Source organism: Halichoerus grypus, chromosome 2, assembly GCF_964656455.1.
Source record: "Halichoerus grypus chromosome 2, mHalGry1.hap1.1, whole genome shotgun sequence".
Lineage (NCBI taxonomy): Eukaryota > Metazoa > Chordata > Mammalia > Carnivora > Phocidae > Halichoerus > Halichoerus grypus.
Window position 1 is genome coordinate 184886792 of NC_135713.1, and position 18878 is coordinate 184905669.

At 52.1% G+C, this 18878-nt stretch overlaps 1 protein-coding gene across 2 annotated transcripts; it reads left to right on the plus strand.

Moving 5' to 3' along the window:
• Window positions 1–1007: 1007 nt before the first annotated feature.
• PHB1 (prohibitin 1) lies at window positions 1008–12231 on the plus strand. Of its 2 annotated transcripts, none has more exons than XM_036095007.2 (7): window positions 1008–1108; window positions 2977–3091; window positions 4431–4592; window positions 6993–7135; window positions 7309–7425; window positions 9698–9793; window positions 11126–12231. In XM_036095007.2, exons 2-7 carry the CDS (start codon window positions 3004–3006, stop codon window positions 11336–11338), a joined length of 819 nt encoding a protein of 272 aa, XP_035950900.1. In that variant the 5' UTR covers window positions 1008–1108; window positions 2977–3003; the 3' UTR covers window positions 11339–12231. The 2 variants fall into 2 exon arrangements, with proteins under 2 accessions (XP_035950900.1, XP_077921736.1); XM_078065610.1 differs by lacking the exon at window positions 1008–1108 and adding an exon at window positions 1172–1193.
• The last annotated feature ends 6647 nt before the right edge of the window (window positions 12232–18878 follow it).

Below are 18878 nucleotides of genomic sequence, written 5' to 3' on the forward strand. Positions count from 1 at the left end.
CAGACAAAACCAAAATGAGAAATATGCTTTTTGTTTGTTTTAATGTAATAAAATACAAGGAAGGCTGAGGACAATTTTCAGATTAAAGGAGATTAAAGAGACATGAGAAATAAATACAGTACCTAATATTAGACTGCATCCTGTATGGGGGTGGGGGTGTGTGGAGATTGCTATAAAGTTCATTATTGGGTCAATGGATAAAATTGGCATGCAGGGGATAAACTTGCTTAAGTTATATAAGAGGATGCCCCTATTCTTAGAAAATACAGAGAGAGAAGATGGGAAGAGAGAGGGAGAGAACAAATGATAACGCATATGGATCAAAATGTTAGCCATAGACGAATCTGAGTAAAGGAGATATGTGTTCTTTGTATTATTCTTGCCACTTTTCCAAATAAGTTTGTGTGTGTGTGCGTGTCCAGGGGACACGGACTCTAAGCCCAGCCCCTTTGTTAAATTGGTGCATGACCGTGAATGAATCTCTTCCTCTCTCTCTAGTCCTCTTTTTCTAGTCCAGATGGTTTCTAAGATTCTTTCTGGCTCGGGCAATCAATGTCCCACCACTCAGGACATTTCGTGACAGGGCTTTGGAAAGATGGCCCCATCTGCTTCCCTCAAGGTCTCTCAGCCCACCAGTTATCTCCCCACAACTTTCTGCAGGGTGCTCACCTGTCTTCCTTCATCAGCCGTAAACTTCCCCCGGCCCATCCCTGCCAACACCAGCCGCATCCCCAGCCACTCTTTCTGAAGCCCTAGGGCTCACCTCCTGGCAGGCTCCAGCACCCGTTCAGGACAGGCACGTGCATTTAACCCCAAGGCACTACAGCCCCCAAAAGGCTGTGCGACAACCTTTCGTCCGTTTCCCACCAAAGAGGAAAGGCTTTTCAGCGCGGGCCAGGCGCTGAATGGCTTTTTGGGAATTGTAGTTCATATGCGAAGAGTCAGGAAGCCGGATAAAGCCACAAGCCGCCCTTTCCAGAATGCACAGCGCTCTTCCCCACCAATCGGAGGTCCGGATCTTGGAAGGGGCGGGGAAGAGAAAGAGCTGCCCGGCGCATGCGTGGTATGTGTGGCTGTGGAATTCATGTGGAGGTCAGAGTGGAAGCAGGTGAGAATGGTGCGAAGGTTCCGTCGGCGCACGGGCGTCTCTGCAGATCCCTTCTGGGTTCCCATTCGCAATTTGAGCGGGCGGGGTGCGTGCGTTGGTCTGCCTCGTGTCAAAGGGGAGAGGGGGTGAGCCCGGGACGAGCCAGGGGTTGCGTCGAGTAAGGGAGGTGCGTATGGGGGTGGGGTGAGGAATAATCCAGAAGCTCTTGGAAATGGAAAGGCTGCGGGGTCCGGACTGTGGCCTGGCCTCGGGTAAGGAACATTGAAATGCACTGGAAGTGATCAAGGAAGCCTCAGGTCTGGGAGGGGAGGATTTGAATCTGAAGTGGACGACGCCGCCGGGGCGGGGCATTAAAAAGTTGAGTGCGGGACGGGGCGCCTGGGTGGCTCAGTCGTTAAGCGTCTGCCTTCGGCTCAGGTCATGATCTCAGGGTCCTGGGATCGAGCCCCGCATCGGGCTCCCTGCTCCGCGGGAAGCCTGCTTCTCCCTCTCCCTCCTGCTTGTGTTCCCTCTCTCGCTGTCTCTCTCTCTCTCTCAAATAAATAAATAAAATCTTAAAAATAAAATAAAATAATAAAAAATAAAAAGTTGAGGGCGCCTGGGTGGCTCAGATGGTTAAGCGTCTGCCTTCGGCTCAGGTCATGATCCCAGGGTCCTGGGATCGAGTCCCGCATTGGGCTCCCTGCTCCTTGGGAGCCTGCTTCTCCCTCTGCTTCTCTTTCTCTCTCTCTCTCTCTCTCTCTCTCTGTCTCTGAAGAATAAATAAATAAAATCTTTAAAAAAATAAAATAAAAAAATAAAAAGTTGAGTGCGGGAGTAGATTTTAGTTAGGTTAGTCGTGCTCCCGCCCACCCCGCTTCAGCCCCGCCCTCCCCCTTCTTCCAGGGTTCTCCCTTGCGCTGCAGCTATCGAGAGCCTTTTTGCCCCGTTGGTTCTTCTGATATCTTGGTCCCAGAATGTCGCCCACCTCCTGCTTCCATAATAACGGGTTATTCTTAATGCCTGATGGTGGAGAAGCACTACGGTGAGGAGTTAAGTCAGGCTTGCTAGACTTAGACCTCCCAAGTTATAATCCTGGTTCCACCACGAAATGGCTGTGATCTTCAGTTCCTCTTGTAACCTTGCTGTGTGCCTCGGTTTCCTCATCTGTAATAACCTGCCTCATAGGGGTTGGTGTGAGGATTAAATAATTGCCATTAGAAGACTGCCTCCTGGCATAAAAGCCAACTGTTAGTGTTACTTTTGCTGTTGGAATCACCATGTAGTGCATTCTTTGAGTTACTTTTCCAGACCAGAATTGTCCAGAACCAACCACCCAGCCTTTGTCTTGGGGCCCGCTTGTCCAGGAAATGGAAGGGTGGTTTAGTGTGGTGCGGAGTTCTCTGGGGGTATCAAGCCCATGCCTCATTCCCGTTATTGAATCAAGTGCCAAGACCCCCTTTCTTTAGTGGTAGAAAAAGAAGAGGGACGCCTGGGTGTCTCAGTCGGTTAAGCGTCTGCCTTCGGCTCAGGTCATGATCCCAGAGTCCTGGGATTGTGGCCCACGAGCCCCACAGGGCTCCTTGCCCAGTGGGGAGCCTGCTTCTCCCTCTGCCCACCCCTCCTCCTGCTTGTGCACGCTCTCCCTCTGACAAAATCTTAAAAAAAAAAAAAAGACGAAGAAAGAAGTAGAAAAATTTAAAAAGCAGAATTGATACACTTTTCCAAGCTGTAGAGTTATTTATTTATTATGTCCTTCAGTGCATGATTTAGAGCCCTCAGGAGTGGGGAAATAAATAGCCAGCTTGAGAAGTGAATGTGCTGTCTCAGAGAGGGCTTTCTCTTAGAATTTTGGGATCAAGTTGTTTGTTTTGTTTTTATCCCCATAGGTGTGAGTGGGTCCAGCAGAAGGAGACATGGCTGCCAAAGTGTTTGAGTCCATTGGCAAGTTCGGCCTGGCCTTAGCTGTTGCAGGAGGAGTGGTGAACTCTGCCTTGTATAACGGTGAGGCACTGGGGGTGGTGGGTCACTGCCCTTTGCCGGAGGATTTCCATTGGTCTGCACAGCCCACGTGATACTCCCCGTGGCAGCCGCTGTCTGTGAATGTGTTTGTGACCAAGAGGGTCACCTGCTGCCATCCCGCACCATATGGTTGCCTTGTCAATCGAGCCTTTGTCCTTCCTTGTAGCCATAAGCTCTCTCAGAGCCTTTCTTTGCAAAGAGCCTCCCAGCCAAGTTGTTGGTTAAACGTTCCCAGTTGCTCTTGTTGGTTTGAAGTGATGCTACAGCAGAGTGTCAGGATCTTGCTGGCTAGCTGAAATGGAGATCTCATCTGTTCCTTTCTGCCTCCTGTGGAATAACTCAGCAAGGGCTTTAGATCTTTGGTGCCCTTACCCAAGCAGGAGCTTTTGCTCTGCTGCATAAGGGTCATTCCAGACAAAATATCTTCGAGGTGCCTTGCCCAGCTTTTAACAGTGTGGCAGGGGCTTAAGCTGACTTTTCTTCCACTTTCTTGTGTGACCTTAAGCAAGCCATTTCCCCCTCCCTAGGTCTCAGCTTCTTCTTTGATCGAGCAGTAGGACTGAACTGGTTTACCTTCCAACTCTGACATTTCTCTGGCTTTCATGGTTGGAAAGCAGCAATAGATTGACCTACCTCATATGTGACTGTCTGGCAAGAGGAGGGTTACTTTCAGAGTGAAGATATTTGGAGCAGCTCTAACGTCCAATAAGGCAGAGACAGAACAGCTGACGAGAAAAGCTTACTTGGTTTAAATGGCGCAGCTCTATGCTCTGATCTTTGTAGCCACTCTGCACAACTAGACAGTAATCACCATCACTGATTTCTTTCTGAATGAAAAGAACAGCTCTGTTAACCCTTAAAACCTGAGAGAAACCAAGTTCTTGGAAAGAGTGGGACCTTCCAAATTTTAGGATTTCCAAGGTTAGGGAGCTGCTTCTGGGAAACACTGGCTTAAATTGGAACCAGGATGGAATGTAGTAACAGTGAAGATTTTGGTGAGTTTTGGAAAGAAACTTTGGGAGGTGATTTCCTGAAAATGTGTTGGGGGATGGGATAGTTAATCAGAAAATCAGCAGCCAGTTGTTTCAAGGAGAAAGGATGCTGAAGAACAGATCCTGTTACCTGAGTCCTTGGGAAGACACTGGGATGGGAGGGGATCGCTCAGTTTTGTGGCTACTTAGAAGCTGCTAGAGATCAGAAGTGCAGGAAGACAGCAGGAGAGGGGAGACAATAATAACAGCACCAAGGAGCTTTCACAGATAGCCTTTTTGGTTAAAAGGTGAGGGGATTTTTCTGACTTGTCATTATCCTTCATTCCTAGTGGATGCCGGGCACAGAGCTGTCATCTTTGACCGGTTCCGTGGCGTACAGGACATTGTGGTAGGAGAAGGGACTCACTTTCTCATCCCTTGGGTACAGAAACCCATTATCTTTGATTGCCGCTCTCGACCACGTAATGTGCCAGTGATCACTGGTAGCAAAGGTGAGTCTTGCCTGTGGGTCACATGAAGTGGAGTGTGTGGGAGGGTTGCCATAGGATCCAGAAGAAGCTGAACCTCCCCTAATAAGAATTCCTTGCATATTTTTCCTGGAGAATTTTAACGCAGATTCATAGAAATATGGACCTAAGGTAGACACACAGCTGTACAGATTTAGAGAAATACACAAAGGTCTATTTCAAAAGTTATATAGTGCTCCAGTTTTATTTATTTATTTATTTATTTAAAGATTTTATTTATTTATTTGACAGAGAGAGACACAGCGAGAGAGGGAACACAAGCAGGGGGAGTGGGAGAGGGAGAAGCAGGCTTCCCGCGGAGCAGGGAGCCCGATGTGGGGCTCGATCCCAGGACCCTGGGATCATGACCTGAGCCGAAGGCAGACGCTTAACGACTGAGCCACCCAGGCGCCCCAATATAGTGCTCCAGTTTTAAAGAAATACAAAAGTGCCTTTGCTCCCTCAGTCGACCCTTTCCGTTGGGTCTCATTCCCCAGAGTGACTGTGTAAACCAGGCTCCAGCCATTCTGTGTGCCTTCCCGGCTGGCTTACCCTTTGCCTTGTTCTCCAAGGCCTCTTTTTCCAGCAGTGCTGGCCTCACATTGTTACCTTTTTTTTTTTTTTTTTCTTTTTTTTTAAGAGAGGGAGAGAGAGAATCTTAAGCAGGCTCCATGCCCAGTGTGGAGCCCAAACCAGGGCTCAGTCCCACGACCCTGAGATCATGACCTGAGCCAAAATCAAGAGTCGGCCGCTCAGCAGACTGCGCCTCCCAGGGGGCCTGAGTCCCTTGAGAGCAGTCCCCTGGTGGCTGACATGCCCCTGGTTCGCAGTGGGCCTAAAACGAACTGCCATCGCCGTTCTCCCACCATCCTACACAGAGAGATGCACAGGTGGTCAGTGGGATGGCAGGTGGGCTGGCTCAGCAGTGACGTTTCCGTGCAGCAAGAGGCGAGGGTCGTGTGGATGTTGGTTTGTTGTCTCGGGCACATTTGGTGCCTTCAGTGTTGTTCCCCAGCGGATGTGTTGCTTATTGTGACTGTTCCACATTTTGTGCTGGGTCGCAGGGTGGGGGTGGTTCAAAGATAACTGAAGCGGGGGCCTCTGGGAGCTCAGTCCCCCTAGGGACATAGACATGTGAACGGGCAGTTACAGTAAGCGTGGTGAGTTCTAGAGCCAAGGGCTTGGGGTGGAGGGGGCCAGAGAACAGCTAGCCCCCAGGGGCGGCTGCACAGGCTCCTGGGAGGAGCTTCGTGTGAGCTGGGACTGTAGTCAGAGATGCATGTCAGGCAGAGGCGGGGACGAGTAAGTTGGCATTGGGCAACCTGGCCTGCAGCTCCTGGCCCCTCAAGGGTCTGGCTGGCCTCCCACGAGAGATCAAAGGGGGGGTGGGGTTAATCAAGAAAAATAAAATTTTAACTTAAGAGCGTAGTTCTAAGCTTCCCACCTCTTCAAGATTGCTTTCTCTGCTGTTTTACAACTGTTGTAAGGATACATTACTTACTCATCTTCAAAACTGTTGGTAGGAATTTCCAGGGATCAGGAACTAGTGTGCATGCATTTCCCGCTTTTCTGGGTGCCTGGTTCAGAACTAGCCCATGGGCGATTGGTCCCTGTATCATTGGTGACTGCCAGGATGCTGACCATGCTTTACCTCAGGCAGGCCTGAATCGTCAGGGGAAGTTGTAATTAACTTCGTGAGCCCTCCCCGCCCCCCCCCCCCTTTGCCTGGGCCGAGTAGTGAGAAGCGTGCTCCAGATGAGTCTGATGACCCCTTACATCTGTTGCACATTTGACACAGTGCTGTTACATCTCATTTCTCCTTCACTTCCCCCCAGTGTTCAGGAAGGCAGATGAAATCACCCCCATTCTGACAGACAGGGAAATAAGCCGAGATTGGCTAAGGCTTAGTGAGGTCCCGTCACTCGCAAACAGCAGGGTAGGACTGCAGCCCTGGCCTTTGTACTCCTGGTCCAGCCGGTGTGGACTGTTTCCGCAGGACCCATGATAACCTCTCCAAGGCATCCTCCTGGCGGGGGCCTTGGAAAGGCTTCACCTGAAAATTCTTGGCATTGGCCTGTTTTCTTAAAACATTTGCTGTTTCAAACATCCCATGGTACCACTTAGACATGTAAGCTGAATTGCTTCTGTCCGAGGGCATTCAACACACACTGAAAAGCTGTCATCACCACAAACCTTTAAAAATTCCTAGCTCTGCGGCTCTGCTGGGTTTTGTACCAAGGAAGCTATGCATAGGGGCTCCTGCCCTCTAGGGTCTTAACATCAGCAACTTTACTTACAAATTACAGCAAGTTGAGGGTAGGAGAGGTCATCTAGAAGGCCACCGGGGTTTTTATTTGTAACTCCAGCATTTGTCCCTACCCTAAGATTTACAGAACGTCAACATCACCCTGCGCATCCTTTTCCGGCCCGTTGCCAGCCAGCTTCCCCGCATCTTCACCAGCATCGGGGAGGACTATGATGAGCGGGTGCTACCATCCATCACTACGGAGATCCTCAAGTCGGTGGTGGTGAGTGACAGGGCCTCAGCCTGGAGCCTGGAACCTGCAGCCCGGCCCCCAAGAGATAGTTACGTGGCAGGCAGAGAGTGGCAGCGGGTGGGTTGGGACGTGGCCGGTAGTTTTCCTGGCCTTTCTGCTTCCTCGTCGTCCTGACTGGCTCTTGTGCCCTCCTTTGGAACCAGGCTCGCTTTGATGCTGGAGAACTGATCACCCAGAGAGAGCTGGTCTCCAGACAGGTGAGCGATGACCTTACAGAGCGAGCAGCGACCTTTGGGCTCATCCTGGATGACGTGTCCTTGGTAAGACCCTCAGGGAGCCTGTGAGGAAGGGGCTGCGGTTCTTGTTCAGATGCTTGGCTCCATTTCTGGGTGGACACTGTTGGTCTTGCCTTCCACTGTCCTAGGTGTGAGACTCAAAAACGCAGAACCTTCTTGACTATGAGGCAGTCTCCTTGGGTTTGTTTCAGATGAGGGTTCTTTTGCTTCCCCTCTGCCACACACATTTTTCTTCTTCTAGCCTTGCCTGATCTAGGGTCCCTAACCAGTAGATTTTTCACCTTCCCCGACACTGTGAGTGTTCCCGGGAGCTCCCTAGGAAGTAATGTCTTGCTAGCCCTGTTTGACACAGGAAAAAACTGCCTGGTGAGGCTAGAGAGGGCGCAGAGAGTCTTCCTCCCTACTGCAGACCTCCCAGCCTGACCCAGCCCCCGGGAATTTCCTAACACTTAGGGTCTATGTAGCTTAGTGAAGTGAGCTCTGGTAACCCCCGGTGAAAGGTGATAGAGTGTAAATGAGTGGTTCTGTTCCCCAAAGCCTGGTGTGGGGGGCAAGGGACATCTCTGAGGTGTAAGCGAGCCTCTGGAGACCGTAGAGTGTGTGTGTTAATGACGCTGAATGCCGTAACTCAAACAGAAAGCAATACAGGCAGGATAGCCTTTCAGATCAAGGAGGGTGAGGGGAAGGGGTCGTGTTTCTAGATTCTCTGGGAAAAATCATTTGGAGTGATCTGTTCGGGTAGCGAGGGAAAGTGTTTCCTGTTCATTCTCCGGTGCAGCTCACGGGCACCACTTCACACACAGCATCTGTGCAGCTGTTGAAACAACGCCCAGCACCAACCCGCGGCGCCCAGCCCCAACCCGCGGCGCCCAGCCCTAACCCGCGGCGCCCAGCACCAACCCACAGGGCGCAGCTCCACCCGAGGCGGCAGCAGGGCCGGTGGGCTCCCTCTGCTGGCAGGATGCCAGGCTGCAGTCGCTCGACTCTAACCAGAGCAATTCCTCGGCTGCCGTCCCACTCACTGATAACCTAAACACCTTGGCTCTGAGAAAATGCTAAGTAAAAACCTAAGGAGAAGCTTGGCATTTCGCTAGTCTTTAACCACATACTCTGTTCTGGGGAAATGTGGGCCGACCACAAGAAACCATATCTAACAGGTGTGAGAATGAGATTTCATGGGGAATATGCTGCCCTCACCTGGCCCTTTTAGAAAGAAACATTATTCCTTAATTACTCATTTTTTCACTTCTCAGGACTGTATTTTCTTCCCCAGACCTTGAACACAATCCAGAAATGGAACAGGCGAAGTAGAACAGCTGCAGTTAAGAGCGAGGCGTGTTAAAAGTTGGGGAAGACAGTGGGACTAGAATTTACTCCTGAGAAGTTTTGAGCTGCTCATGTGTTTGGTTTTTTTTTCCTTTTTTTAAAGCAGAGTTTGGGAGGGTCGGGGAGGAGAGGAGGCAAATAGATTTTGATAGCAAAACCAATACCATCCTTTCCTGCATTTCTTCCTTTATTTTAATAAAAAGTTGGATAAATGAGCCAGTTGCTCGAGACCAGGCATCAGGAGTTGAGCTCTGTCCCGTTTCTGCTGTCACTGCAGACCTTCGCCTCAGCCCAGGCTCAGTGATACCGTGTCAGTAGGGAAGGTCTGTGGGTAGTCAGAGTTGTAAACCCTCACCCTAAGCAATAGCTTTCCCTGCCTTCTCTCTTAAACCCTTTACCAGAAGCACTCACATGTGGGGAATACCATGATTTGCGTTCCACCGTCTCTCATCCTCTTCCTGTTTCGTGGGGAGGCTGCTGTGAGAAAGAAGTGGACTGGTTAAGCCATAAGCAGAGAGCATCACGCCCTCGAATCCCTGAGAACCAGCTGCATCCTTCCCTCTCAGGGGCTCAGTTTTCCATCTGGCCTCTCTGGGGGCTCCGAACAGGCCATCATAGGACCTTGGATGAGCACTAGTTGGAGGTGGGGGTCCTAGATCCCACAGTCTTCTCCCCTGGGGAGGTGGTCAGTTGAGCAGGTACCGTCTGGTGCCCACGGGCTGTTTTCTGCTTGAGATCTCCGCACCGCGGGTGACACACTGACACGCGGGCACTGTTGAGGCAGCCGAGGCTTCTGGGGGTGGGAGCTCAGTTTGGGCACGGATGTGGAGGTGAAAGGGTGTTCTGGCCTCACAGGGGCCTCCAGCTGCTGGAGCCATTCCTGACCTGTTCCTTCTAGTGGTGTGGGGGCCTCGCGGCAGCGCTGCCTAAACAATCACACTGCCTCATCTCGCGCCCTCTCTCCCCTTAGACACATCTGACCTTCGGGAAGGAGTTCACAGAAGCGGTAGAAGCCAAACAGGTGGCTCAGCAGGAAGCAGAGAGGGCCAGATTTGTGGTGGAAAAGGTGAGCGTTCAACCAGATGGCAGGAGCCTCTTTCCCCTTTCTCCTGTGCTCAGTCTACCCGTTCGCTGGGTGGCCTGGAAATTCATCATCTGTCATCTCTTTTTCCGGGATCATCGGAAGGGGACTGAAGGAACCATCCTCCTGCAATTGGTTCCAGAGTCTTTGGGGGCTAGTCAGGGATATGTGAAGTGATGTTTAAAATCACTGAAGGGTCATTTTTCTTCCACTTCCCTAAGATCAAAAACACTCTCCTGCAAATAAAAATGTTTTCTCCTGGAATATTTTCAGCTTCACTGCGAAGTCATTTTTAACAGTGGTTACACAGTGAAAGCTGACAGCAGAAAGGATCAAACATTGCGCCAGATGCGCTCTCGTCACTGGATTTTTTTTCCAGCACTAAATCCATCCAGATGTGGTAGAGTGTGATGGGACACGCTGTATTTGCGCAGCAGCCTGGTCTTCTGGTCTTCGCAAGAGCGTATTTATTTCTGGCTGTCCCTTCTCCCCACTGCTGGTTTTTCTTGGGTTAGTCCTAATCCAAGAACCTTAGTTCTTTGAAGCAGGGAAAAGAGCGATGTATGGGTGGCCAACGTTTCATTTTAGGGAATGGAAACCCCTTGTGGGCAGGGACTTCCTTGCTTTTTTTTTTTTCTTTCCCCCCGTGTCCAGAGTCTCGAACATAGGTCTAAGATTGTACCTGGGAATACTTAGTAGGTGCTCAGTTAACATTTGTTAATGCCGTACCCTCCGCCCAGGACCAAGGCGGGCCTTGCAGATAGAGGTCCTCCTGTTGATGCGGGCGGAGAGAGCCTGGAGAGCGCGTTCTGTTGCCTGGGTTCCTGGGCAGGAGCCAGGTTAGCTCAGGGGAGCGTCACACGGGCATGTAGCTCCTCGCCAGCTGCTCTGTTTCCCCAAACAGGTGTGTTAGACGAAGGTCACTTTGACTAGGGACTGGAGGGCAGGTCGAGCCTGAGGATGGCTTCTCCCTTTTGTCTCTCCTGTTTTCCTCGGTTTGGCTCCTCCTGGCTCAGAGTAAGATGGCTGGGCTGGAATTGCTGCTAACGTTAATGAAGACTTTGAAATAAGACAGATACTTACACAGCCAACAGAAATGTGTCCCCGCAACGGCGAGAGGTGGGCAGTGCATTGCAGGAAAGAGGAGGATTGGGTGGACGGTGCTTGTTGAGCCCATCTGGAGGTGGGGGAGCTATAGATTCCCAGAGTTCCTTCGGGAGCCAGTGAGGGCGTGTGGCCTGGTCCTTCCAAGGCCGCTGCCTGCCATCCAGCACCCTCAGGTGTGATCTTGGTCTCCCCCCACCTCCACTGTCTTAGGCTGAGCAGCAGAAGAAGGCGGCCATCATCTCTGCCGAGGGCGACTCCAAGGCCGCCGAGCTGATTGCCAACTCGCTCGCCACCGCGGGCGATGGCCTTATCGAGCTGCGCAAGCTGGAGGCCGCAGAGGACATCGCGTACCAGCTGTCGCGCTCTCGGAACATCACGTACCTGCCGGCCGGGCAGTCCGTGCTCCTGCAGCTGCCGCAGTGAGACTCGGCCGCCGGGCCCCGGCCCTGACCACTCTTCGCGCCACCGCCCTTCTGCCCCCGCCCCAGAAATCACTGTGAAATTTCACGATTGGCTTAAAGTGAAGGAAATAAAAGTGAAATCACTTCAGATCTCTCCTTATCAGATGAAGCTTTTTCATTCTTCCCATTTCCATCCACTGTTTGATCCACCTCCCTCCCCCAAATTGCCAAGTGCCCGGGGCCCACCGGCGCTCCGGCCTAGGCGCTGGCGGTCGGCAGGAGAGAGGCTCTGGCGCCCGGGGCCGGGGAGCTCGGGGGCTGGCCTGAGCGCCCTTGGAGCCCCCAGCCTGTCGTTCAGGCGCGACGTGAGGAAGACGGCACACTCAGCTGACGGGAAAGCACGGGCCTCCATGTTTCCCAGCGGTTCCTCCACAGACCCAGCTGAAGAGCTGCCGGGGAGGGTCAGAGAGGAAGTCATCTGTCTCTCACCGTAAGGCTGATTCTCTTTAACTGCGGGGCCGGCGGAAGCAGGTGTGAACAGCAGGACGTGGACTGAAGAATCTGCCCCTGGGAAGGTGGGTGGGCCTGTTGCACTGCACCCCCAGGCTCCTGCCGCCGGGATGGCCTTGGAGAGCAAGCGAGCAGGCCTGCTCGGGGATGTGAGTCCTGTTGGAGACTTCCTCTCCACCCCCCACCTTGGTGTCTCAAGACACCCGACGGAATTCCAGCTTGAAGGATTGCATCCTGCCGAGTCTGAGCACGCCTGCCAAAGCCGAGTGCGTCCTGCATTCTGGCTCCCTCATTCAGAGACTGCCCTTCCAGAGGGCTCTGTGCCTGTGCTTTGAAGGAAATGGCCATGGGAAGAAAACAAATGTGTGTAAACTGCCGTCAATAAATGACACCCAGAACCTTCCAGCTCAGTCTTAACGGGTTTGCTTTTTTTGTTTGTGGGAGCCATGAGATCAGAACAGAGCATTCTAGCAGTTTTCGTGTGCACGTGTTTGCCTCACCAGCTGGGACAATCTCCAGCAAGGCTGGGGGATGCTTTGGTTTCAGAAAACATAGCTTTGTGCTGTGTTCCAGAGCCATCCCCAGCCTGAAATGAATCTCCGTGGCGTCAGGTGAGGTTTGTCATAAGATGGGTTCTTCGGAGGCCACGTGAGTGGAGATGAGTTGCCTTTCGGTACCACTCTGCCTTCCCCTCGGGGGAGGGGCGTGAACGGCACAGGAGCCACGTGCAATTCAGTGCATGGGAGTTCGAAGCTGATGTTCATTATGTGGCTTCATATAATGGGTTTATATGGCTTATTCTGTTTTGCTTTGATGTAGAAATGACTTGGCATCTGAGGGGGCCAACCTGATGCGTTTTGAATGGTGGGGAGGGAGAGCGGACCCACCACTGAGATGTGAACTGGTCACTAACCTGAAATCCTTCGAGGAACAAGACGGAGGAACAACAGTGCGGTGAGCACTCGGTGGGTGATGCTTTCACCTCTGTGCTCGGTTTAATCCCTGGGCTCACCACCTGGCCAAGGAGAACGGTCTTTAAGAGGACCCTACAGGCTGGTCTGTGACCTGGATTCGCATTCCTTGCCACCCGCCCCGAGTGAGGGCGAGCAGTCAGCTGAGAAAGGCAGAGACCCAGTCCCCCCATCCCTGCACCTGCTCCCCTCCCAGGGCTTTGGAGCGGAGGTCCAGTCCCTTCCCGTTCCCCCGGAGCACTCCAGAAGTGCAATGGGCCCAGCTAAACCTCCTGCCGAAGCCTGGTCCTGCCCGACACCCGCGGGCCCCCGTCGAGCCCGACTCCCTCAGCTGCCCTGGCACCCTTTATCTCGGGGTGTCTCTTCCCACTTGGTTCTTCGCGGTAAGAGCAGTGAGGTCTGCAGATGGCGAGATGCCTGCGCTCCAAGCATGACAGCCCTGAGCAGGGAGAATTTCTCAACAGCTTCCAGACGGGCTTCCTCCTTCCCTGCTGTTTATTGCTGTGGACACCCCTGTGGGGGGGTGGGGGGCAGGGCCGCAGACTCCCCCCTCCCCAGGCCCTTTTTAAAAAGAGCAGTTGTGTTTCTTGCACTTGGCGGGAGATTGGGTTTCTTCCTCCAGGTGTCTGCAGGGAAGCCCTCCACAGCCTGTGGGTCCCCCCTGCCTCCAGGCCAGCCCTTCTAGCCACAGACAGGCTCCTGCTGGTTTGGCCTTTAGCCGGCCTGCCATGGATAGTGCCCCTGGCAGCCCGGGGGCCTCATTCTGCCTTGACTTCCGCCAAGTCATTCTATCCACAAATGTTCAAGTGGTGTTAACTGGCTCCTGAGCCCCAGAGCCCCCTGATGGCCTCTGGGTTTCTCCAGAAGCTGCCACAATGGGCCTTTATCAGCTCGGGATTCTCTGGGCCTTGGCTCAAAAGCCGTGTCCTGTCCTGGCCAGCGAAGGGCCAGAGTAGGGAGTGCCTTCCTCCCTCTCTCGGGTCAGGCTGAATTGCTTCCTTGTTCGGGCACTGAGAGGTCGCTTGCTTACTAAGGCAGCAATGGACCCTGGATAGGCAGGGGAGAGAAGAATTTTCAAAGGGTTGCCTTTTCCTTCCTTCTGCTGGTTTGACACAAATTCTGCCAGGGAGGACCAAGGGAGGAGGAGTTGCATTGTGGGCATCCCCAGGTGCATTGATTTGAAAGACAGGAAGAGGCAATGGAATATTAGTTAAATCCTGATTTAGCAAATGCTATTCTAATAGGCCATTCCAGCAATCTGCACGGAGATGTGCTGTCAGGACCTCCGCTTGACCTTTGACATCCGCCAATAATTGTGAGCTAAGCAGCCCACCCTCATTGAAGATAACTTGAGTGAAAAGGTCGCAAGAGGTTGTACCAGATTTCCCTGCCTTTCTTAGGCCTTCTATTCATCCTGCACATTGTTCCAAACTTCATTTTTCTAAAGCAGATCTTATCTCCTCCCTACTGGAAAACCTTCAGTGGCCACTCCTTGCTTTGTCAAGTGCAAGGTCTTATCCTGGCATCCAAGGCCCTCCACGGTCCGGCTACCGCTGGCTACCTTTCTAGGCCAAGGGTATAGTTTCCTGCTTGCCTTCACAAACCAACCTCGTGGCTCCAGTGGGGCGGGGAGTACTGAGAAAGCCAGCAGCTCCTGGCATTAGGGGAGGGGGAGGTGGGTGGCAGGGATGCTACAAGACCTACTTTGTATGGGACAGCTTCCTACTACGAAGAATTGCCCCCAAAGTAATGCCAGTGACAACCCCCACCCCCCCGTGAAAACACATGCCAAATTGAGTTCTTGTCTATACTCCCCCACACTTCCCCTGCATCCTCTTTGCTTGGCGTCTCTTCAACCTGGAGAGCCCTTCCCCCACATTTCACAGGTCCAGATATTCCCATTCTCCAGTACTTTGTCTTCCACAAAATATCTGCAAAGTCCCCTCCGCCCCCTATTCATGACCTCTACCTTGCCTGGATTCCTATCCACATTCCCATGAGGCATTTAGCACTCCCCTCGTTGGGTTGTAGTGTGTGTGTGTGTGTGTGTGTGTGCACGCGCGTGTGGTTTAGCACTCCCCTCGGGTTGTGTGTGTGTGTGTGTGTGTGGTTTAGCACTCCCCTCGGGTTGTGTGTGTGTGCACACGCGCGTGTGTTTGTGTGTTCTCTCCTACTCTACATTTATAAAGGGCAGGACCTTTCTATGATTGAACATTCCCCCTTCCTCTTCTTTCCCCCAACCACTGATCTTTCCCCAAGTCCAAGGTCCCTGGCTCTTGGTGGGAGCTCCTGAGTGTTTGCCGAAGGAACAGATGAAGGAAGAGCCAGGACAGGACCGAGGTTTGGACGGAGGGTCGGCAGCCGGGCCGCTGAGCTCTCCTCCCACACCATCATGTTAAGGTACTTCAAGCTCCTCTGGATCCGAAGCTCAGGGTCTAGCAGCCCAATCCCTTCACTGATGTGCCCCCCAGGGCCGACTTCCCAGTGTCCTCACTCTCTAGCTTCAAATGGCCTCTATGTGGGACTCTGCCCTTGTGCCGCCTGCCCGCAGCTCAGTCCCTCCTGCTTCTGTCTGGAACATCTCTCTCTCTCTCTCTCTCCTTCAGTCCTTGTCCTTCTCCCTGTCTTGAGCCCAACTTAAAATCCCTCCGCCTCTGGCCGACTCACCGCAGCTTTCCGAGCACATAAGGTCTCCCTTTATAAGAAAGATGCTGCCCCTGTGTGCCAACACAGGGACTGAGAATTCGAAAGGAGCCGTGAGGCCTGCCCGAGCTGGTCGAGGCTGGGATGCTTTGGCAAGGCCGGATGCCCAGAGCTGGAAGCGAGAACATGGAAATGTACTGGCGTAGGGAAACCGCTTTGTAGGTGAAAGAGAACCCCTTTACACGGGACCCTGGGTGGATAGGGAGGAGGGGATCTTTCCAGCTCCTCGTTGGGCTCCCTGCTCAGCGGGGAGTCTGCCTCTCCCTCTCTCTCTGCCCCTCCCCCTCCCCCTCCTCATGCACGCACATGCGCTCTTTCTCTCTCAATTAAGTAAATAAAATCTTAAAAAAAAAAAAAAGACCACATCAATCCTGGATAACCAGAGACCCCAAAAGAACTACTGATGCTGCTCATTGTGGATTGCCCCAAACCTGATCTCTACCAAGCATTCAACAGCAGATAAGCTTGCCATCTCTAGCTAGCCACACTGCTTCTTGTCCTCGCTTGCGTTTTTCAACCTCTCAGTGTGAGCATTTCCCTCTTCCATGCGCCTAACCCTCCCCTCTTCAAGATCCTGTCCAAAACTCACTTCCTTCAGGCCTCCTTCTTTGTCTAACTCCGCCCCCACTGAAATCACAACAGTAGAGAACTGAGCAGGAGACTTTCACATCCTCAGGAACAACCCCTGCGTTTAGGTGAGGAGGGTGGGGGGACTTGCCCAACGTCCCACAGGATGTGGGTGGCAAAGCCAGGGGTGGGGTTCAGGCCTCCTGACTGTCTAGTGCTGTTTCCATCCCATCTCTAGCTTCCACGTTCTAGATCTGAGGCTCCTTGTCCTGTAAATCCTTCCTTGCACTCACAGGTGGGTGAGCGCGTGTGAAGTCTTCATCGCTTTCCCAAGCACACTTTTTCCCCAGCTAGACTATCGCAGGCGGGAGGCAGAGACAACGTCTTCCCTTTTGTGAGACCCTACACGCCAGCGAACTGCAGTAATCCTGACTGACGCAATGCAACTCTGGGCTGGGCTGGGCTTCCCAGATTTCTTGCTCCAGAAGGCAACTCCATTTACTGGAAAGACACGGGTTCTAGAATTAGAAAGATTTGGGATTGGATTCTGATTCTGCCATTTATTAGGTTGGGAGATCTTGGGTAAATTACTTAAATACTTCAAGCATCCTTTTTTTCCTCTTAGCAACAAACTGAGGAAATGGGAGTGCCTGGCTGGCCCAGTCGGTAGAGCATGTGACTCTTTTTTTTTTTTTTTTCCCCAGGTAGGCCCCAGGCCCAGCATGGAGCCCAATGCGGGGCTTGAACTCATGACCCTGAGATCAAGACCTGAGCTAAAAGTTGGATATTTAACCGACTGAGCCACCCAGGCGCCCGGAGCATCCAACTCTTGATCTCAGGGTCATGAGTTCGAGCCCCACATTGGGTGTAGAGATTACTTTAAAAATAAATAAATAAAATATTTTTTTAAAACCCAAGAAAATAAATATCCACATCACAGTGTTGAGGAGTAAATGAGCTGACAAATGTAAAAATGCTTAGCACAGGGCTCAGCGTGCAGTAGATGCTCAAAATATTCTTATTCCCTTCCCTATTTGTGTTCTAGGGGACTGCCTGCCTCTCCCAGTGTCAGAGACCAGGACATTTCTTTGGCATCCTGAGATAGCAATGGGCATGTCTGTGCCCCTGATTCCATGCTGCCTATTGACAAGGGAACATAGGGACCATCATGGGTCCCTGGTTTGATTCAAACAAGAATCAGGATGCAGGAGGAGTTGGGTTCGGGGCTCCTCCTCCCCAGGAACCCAGATGTCTTGGGATAGATAGGTGGCTTGACCGAGCACTCAGGAAGCTGTGTTCAGCCCCTGTTTGAGCTCGAGGGTACAGGTTGGCTGGGCAAATGCCCAAGTGCGTTTTGTACAGGGGCTCTGTGCTCTAGTCTTTGCTATAACACTGTTTGCACAGGTCGCTTCATATCCCCAAGGCTCCGTTTCCCCGTCCTTACAATGATAGCAGAAGTCTATCAGCCATATGCCAACTGAGCTCGGCGGGGAGGGTCCGGCAGGTCCAGTGGGGCTCTGAGTCCCTCCTTCTCCCTGCTGCAGCCAGAGCAGTGAATTGATCAGGCCAACATGAAGACCTTAGTCATTGCTGTCATTTGAAGGAAGGCCTCCATGGCTGCAAAAGTTTGAAAGCCGCGGACCTGGTTGTCAGAGGTTCCTTCCGTCTCCCTTCAGTTTCAGGCCAGCCTGGGAAGGCGGTGGCCTCTCTTCTCCACCAGATGGCAGTAGCCTGCTGGCGCCTGCAGGTGCCAGGCTATGTCAGCGAAGAAAAGATGTTCAGAAAAAGATCTCAGGGAAGGGACTAGCTGGCAGCACCAGCTCTGACAAGTAAATAGGTCGAGGTGACCCTTTGTAGACAACTTCCTGATATAGAACTCCTGGGGCATCTGTGGCTGTAAAGATACCAAGTGTCCCGCCCCAACCACCAGCCAAACTGGTGCTACCTCTCTTCGCCAGGTGGGAGATGGCCACCCAGCTCAGCTTTAGCTCTTTCTTAACCTCGGGAGGCTCCCAGGGAGCTGGGTACTCAGGCTTTGGCAGCCGGAGGTCCATCTGGGGAGCCCCCTCCTAGTTGTTAATGAATTAATGAAACACAAAGGAAACATCAGATTCTCTTTCTGAGGCTCCGGGAATTTCCTTCCAGTTTCTCAAAGCACTCCTACGGAGGAGCAAACAGACCTGCAGAGAACAAGCACCGTTTCCACAGGTTGCTCCATTCATTCATCCACCAATGATTGTTGGGTACTGTGCACAGTCCTGGGATTAGAAGATGAATCAGACACAGGCCCTTTATACAGAGGCTCGTACAACTTAGTCCAAATGACAGGTGATCGCTCCATGTGTATCGAAGTGCCTTATATTGTCTGTCTTCTTCTTCTCTTCAGCTTTCTCTTCCTTATTGTTTGGTTTGGGTCAAAAGCTAAATGATGACGCCATGAAATGGGGAACGAAACTGGGAACGGGGGTGGTTGGAGGGAAGCCAGAGACAGCTCAAACGTTTGCCATAGGGAATCCACAAAGTGGAGTGAAGAACCAGCAACACTGTCCGTTACTGATGTGTACAGGTCTTAAAGCAAAGCGTTTTCCCATCTTCTCCCATAAATTTTCCTGCAGAATCTGTGATCCACCTGTTTCATCTTGTAAATGCACACTGCCTGATTCTTTAAATTGCCTTAAAAATAATACTTAGCGGTTCAATACTATTTTTTAAGGTTTTTTTTTAAGTAATCGCTATACCCAACGTGGGGCTCGAACTCACAACCCCGAGATAAAGATTTGCATGCTCTTGTGACAGAACCAGCCAGGCGCC

Excerpts from the sequence above, each read along its gene's own strand:
- PHB1 (XM_036095007.2), top strand. The coding sequence starts at position 3,004 with ATGGCTGCCAAAGTGTTTGAGTCCATTGGCAAGTTCGGCCTGGCCTTA. Across the intron at positions 4,593-6,992 it reads AGTGATCACTGGTAGCAAAG|ATTTACAGAACGTCAACATC; the intron begins GTGAGTCTTGCC and ends CCCTACCCTAAG. Across the intron at positions 9,794-11,125 it reads CCAGATTTGTGGTGGAAAAG|GCTGAGCAGCAGAAGAAGGC; the intron begins GTGAGCGTTCAA and ends CCACTGTCTTAG.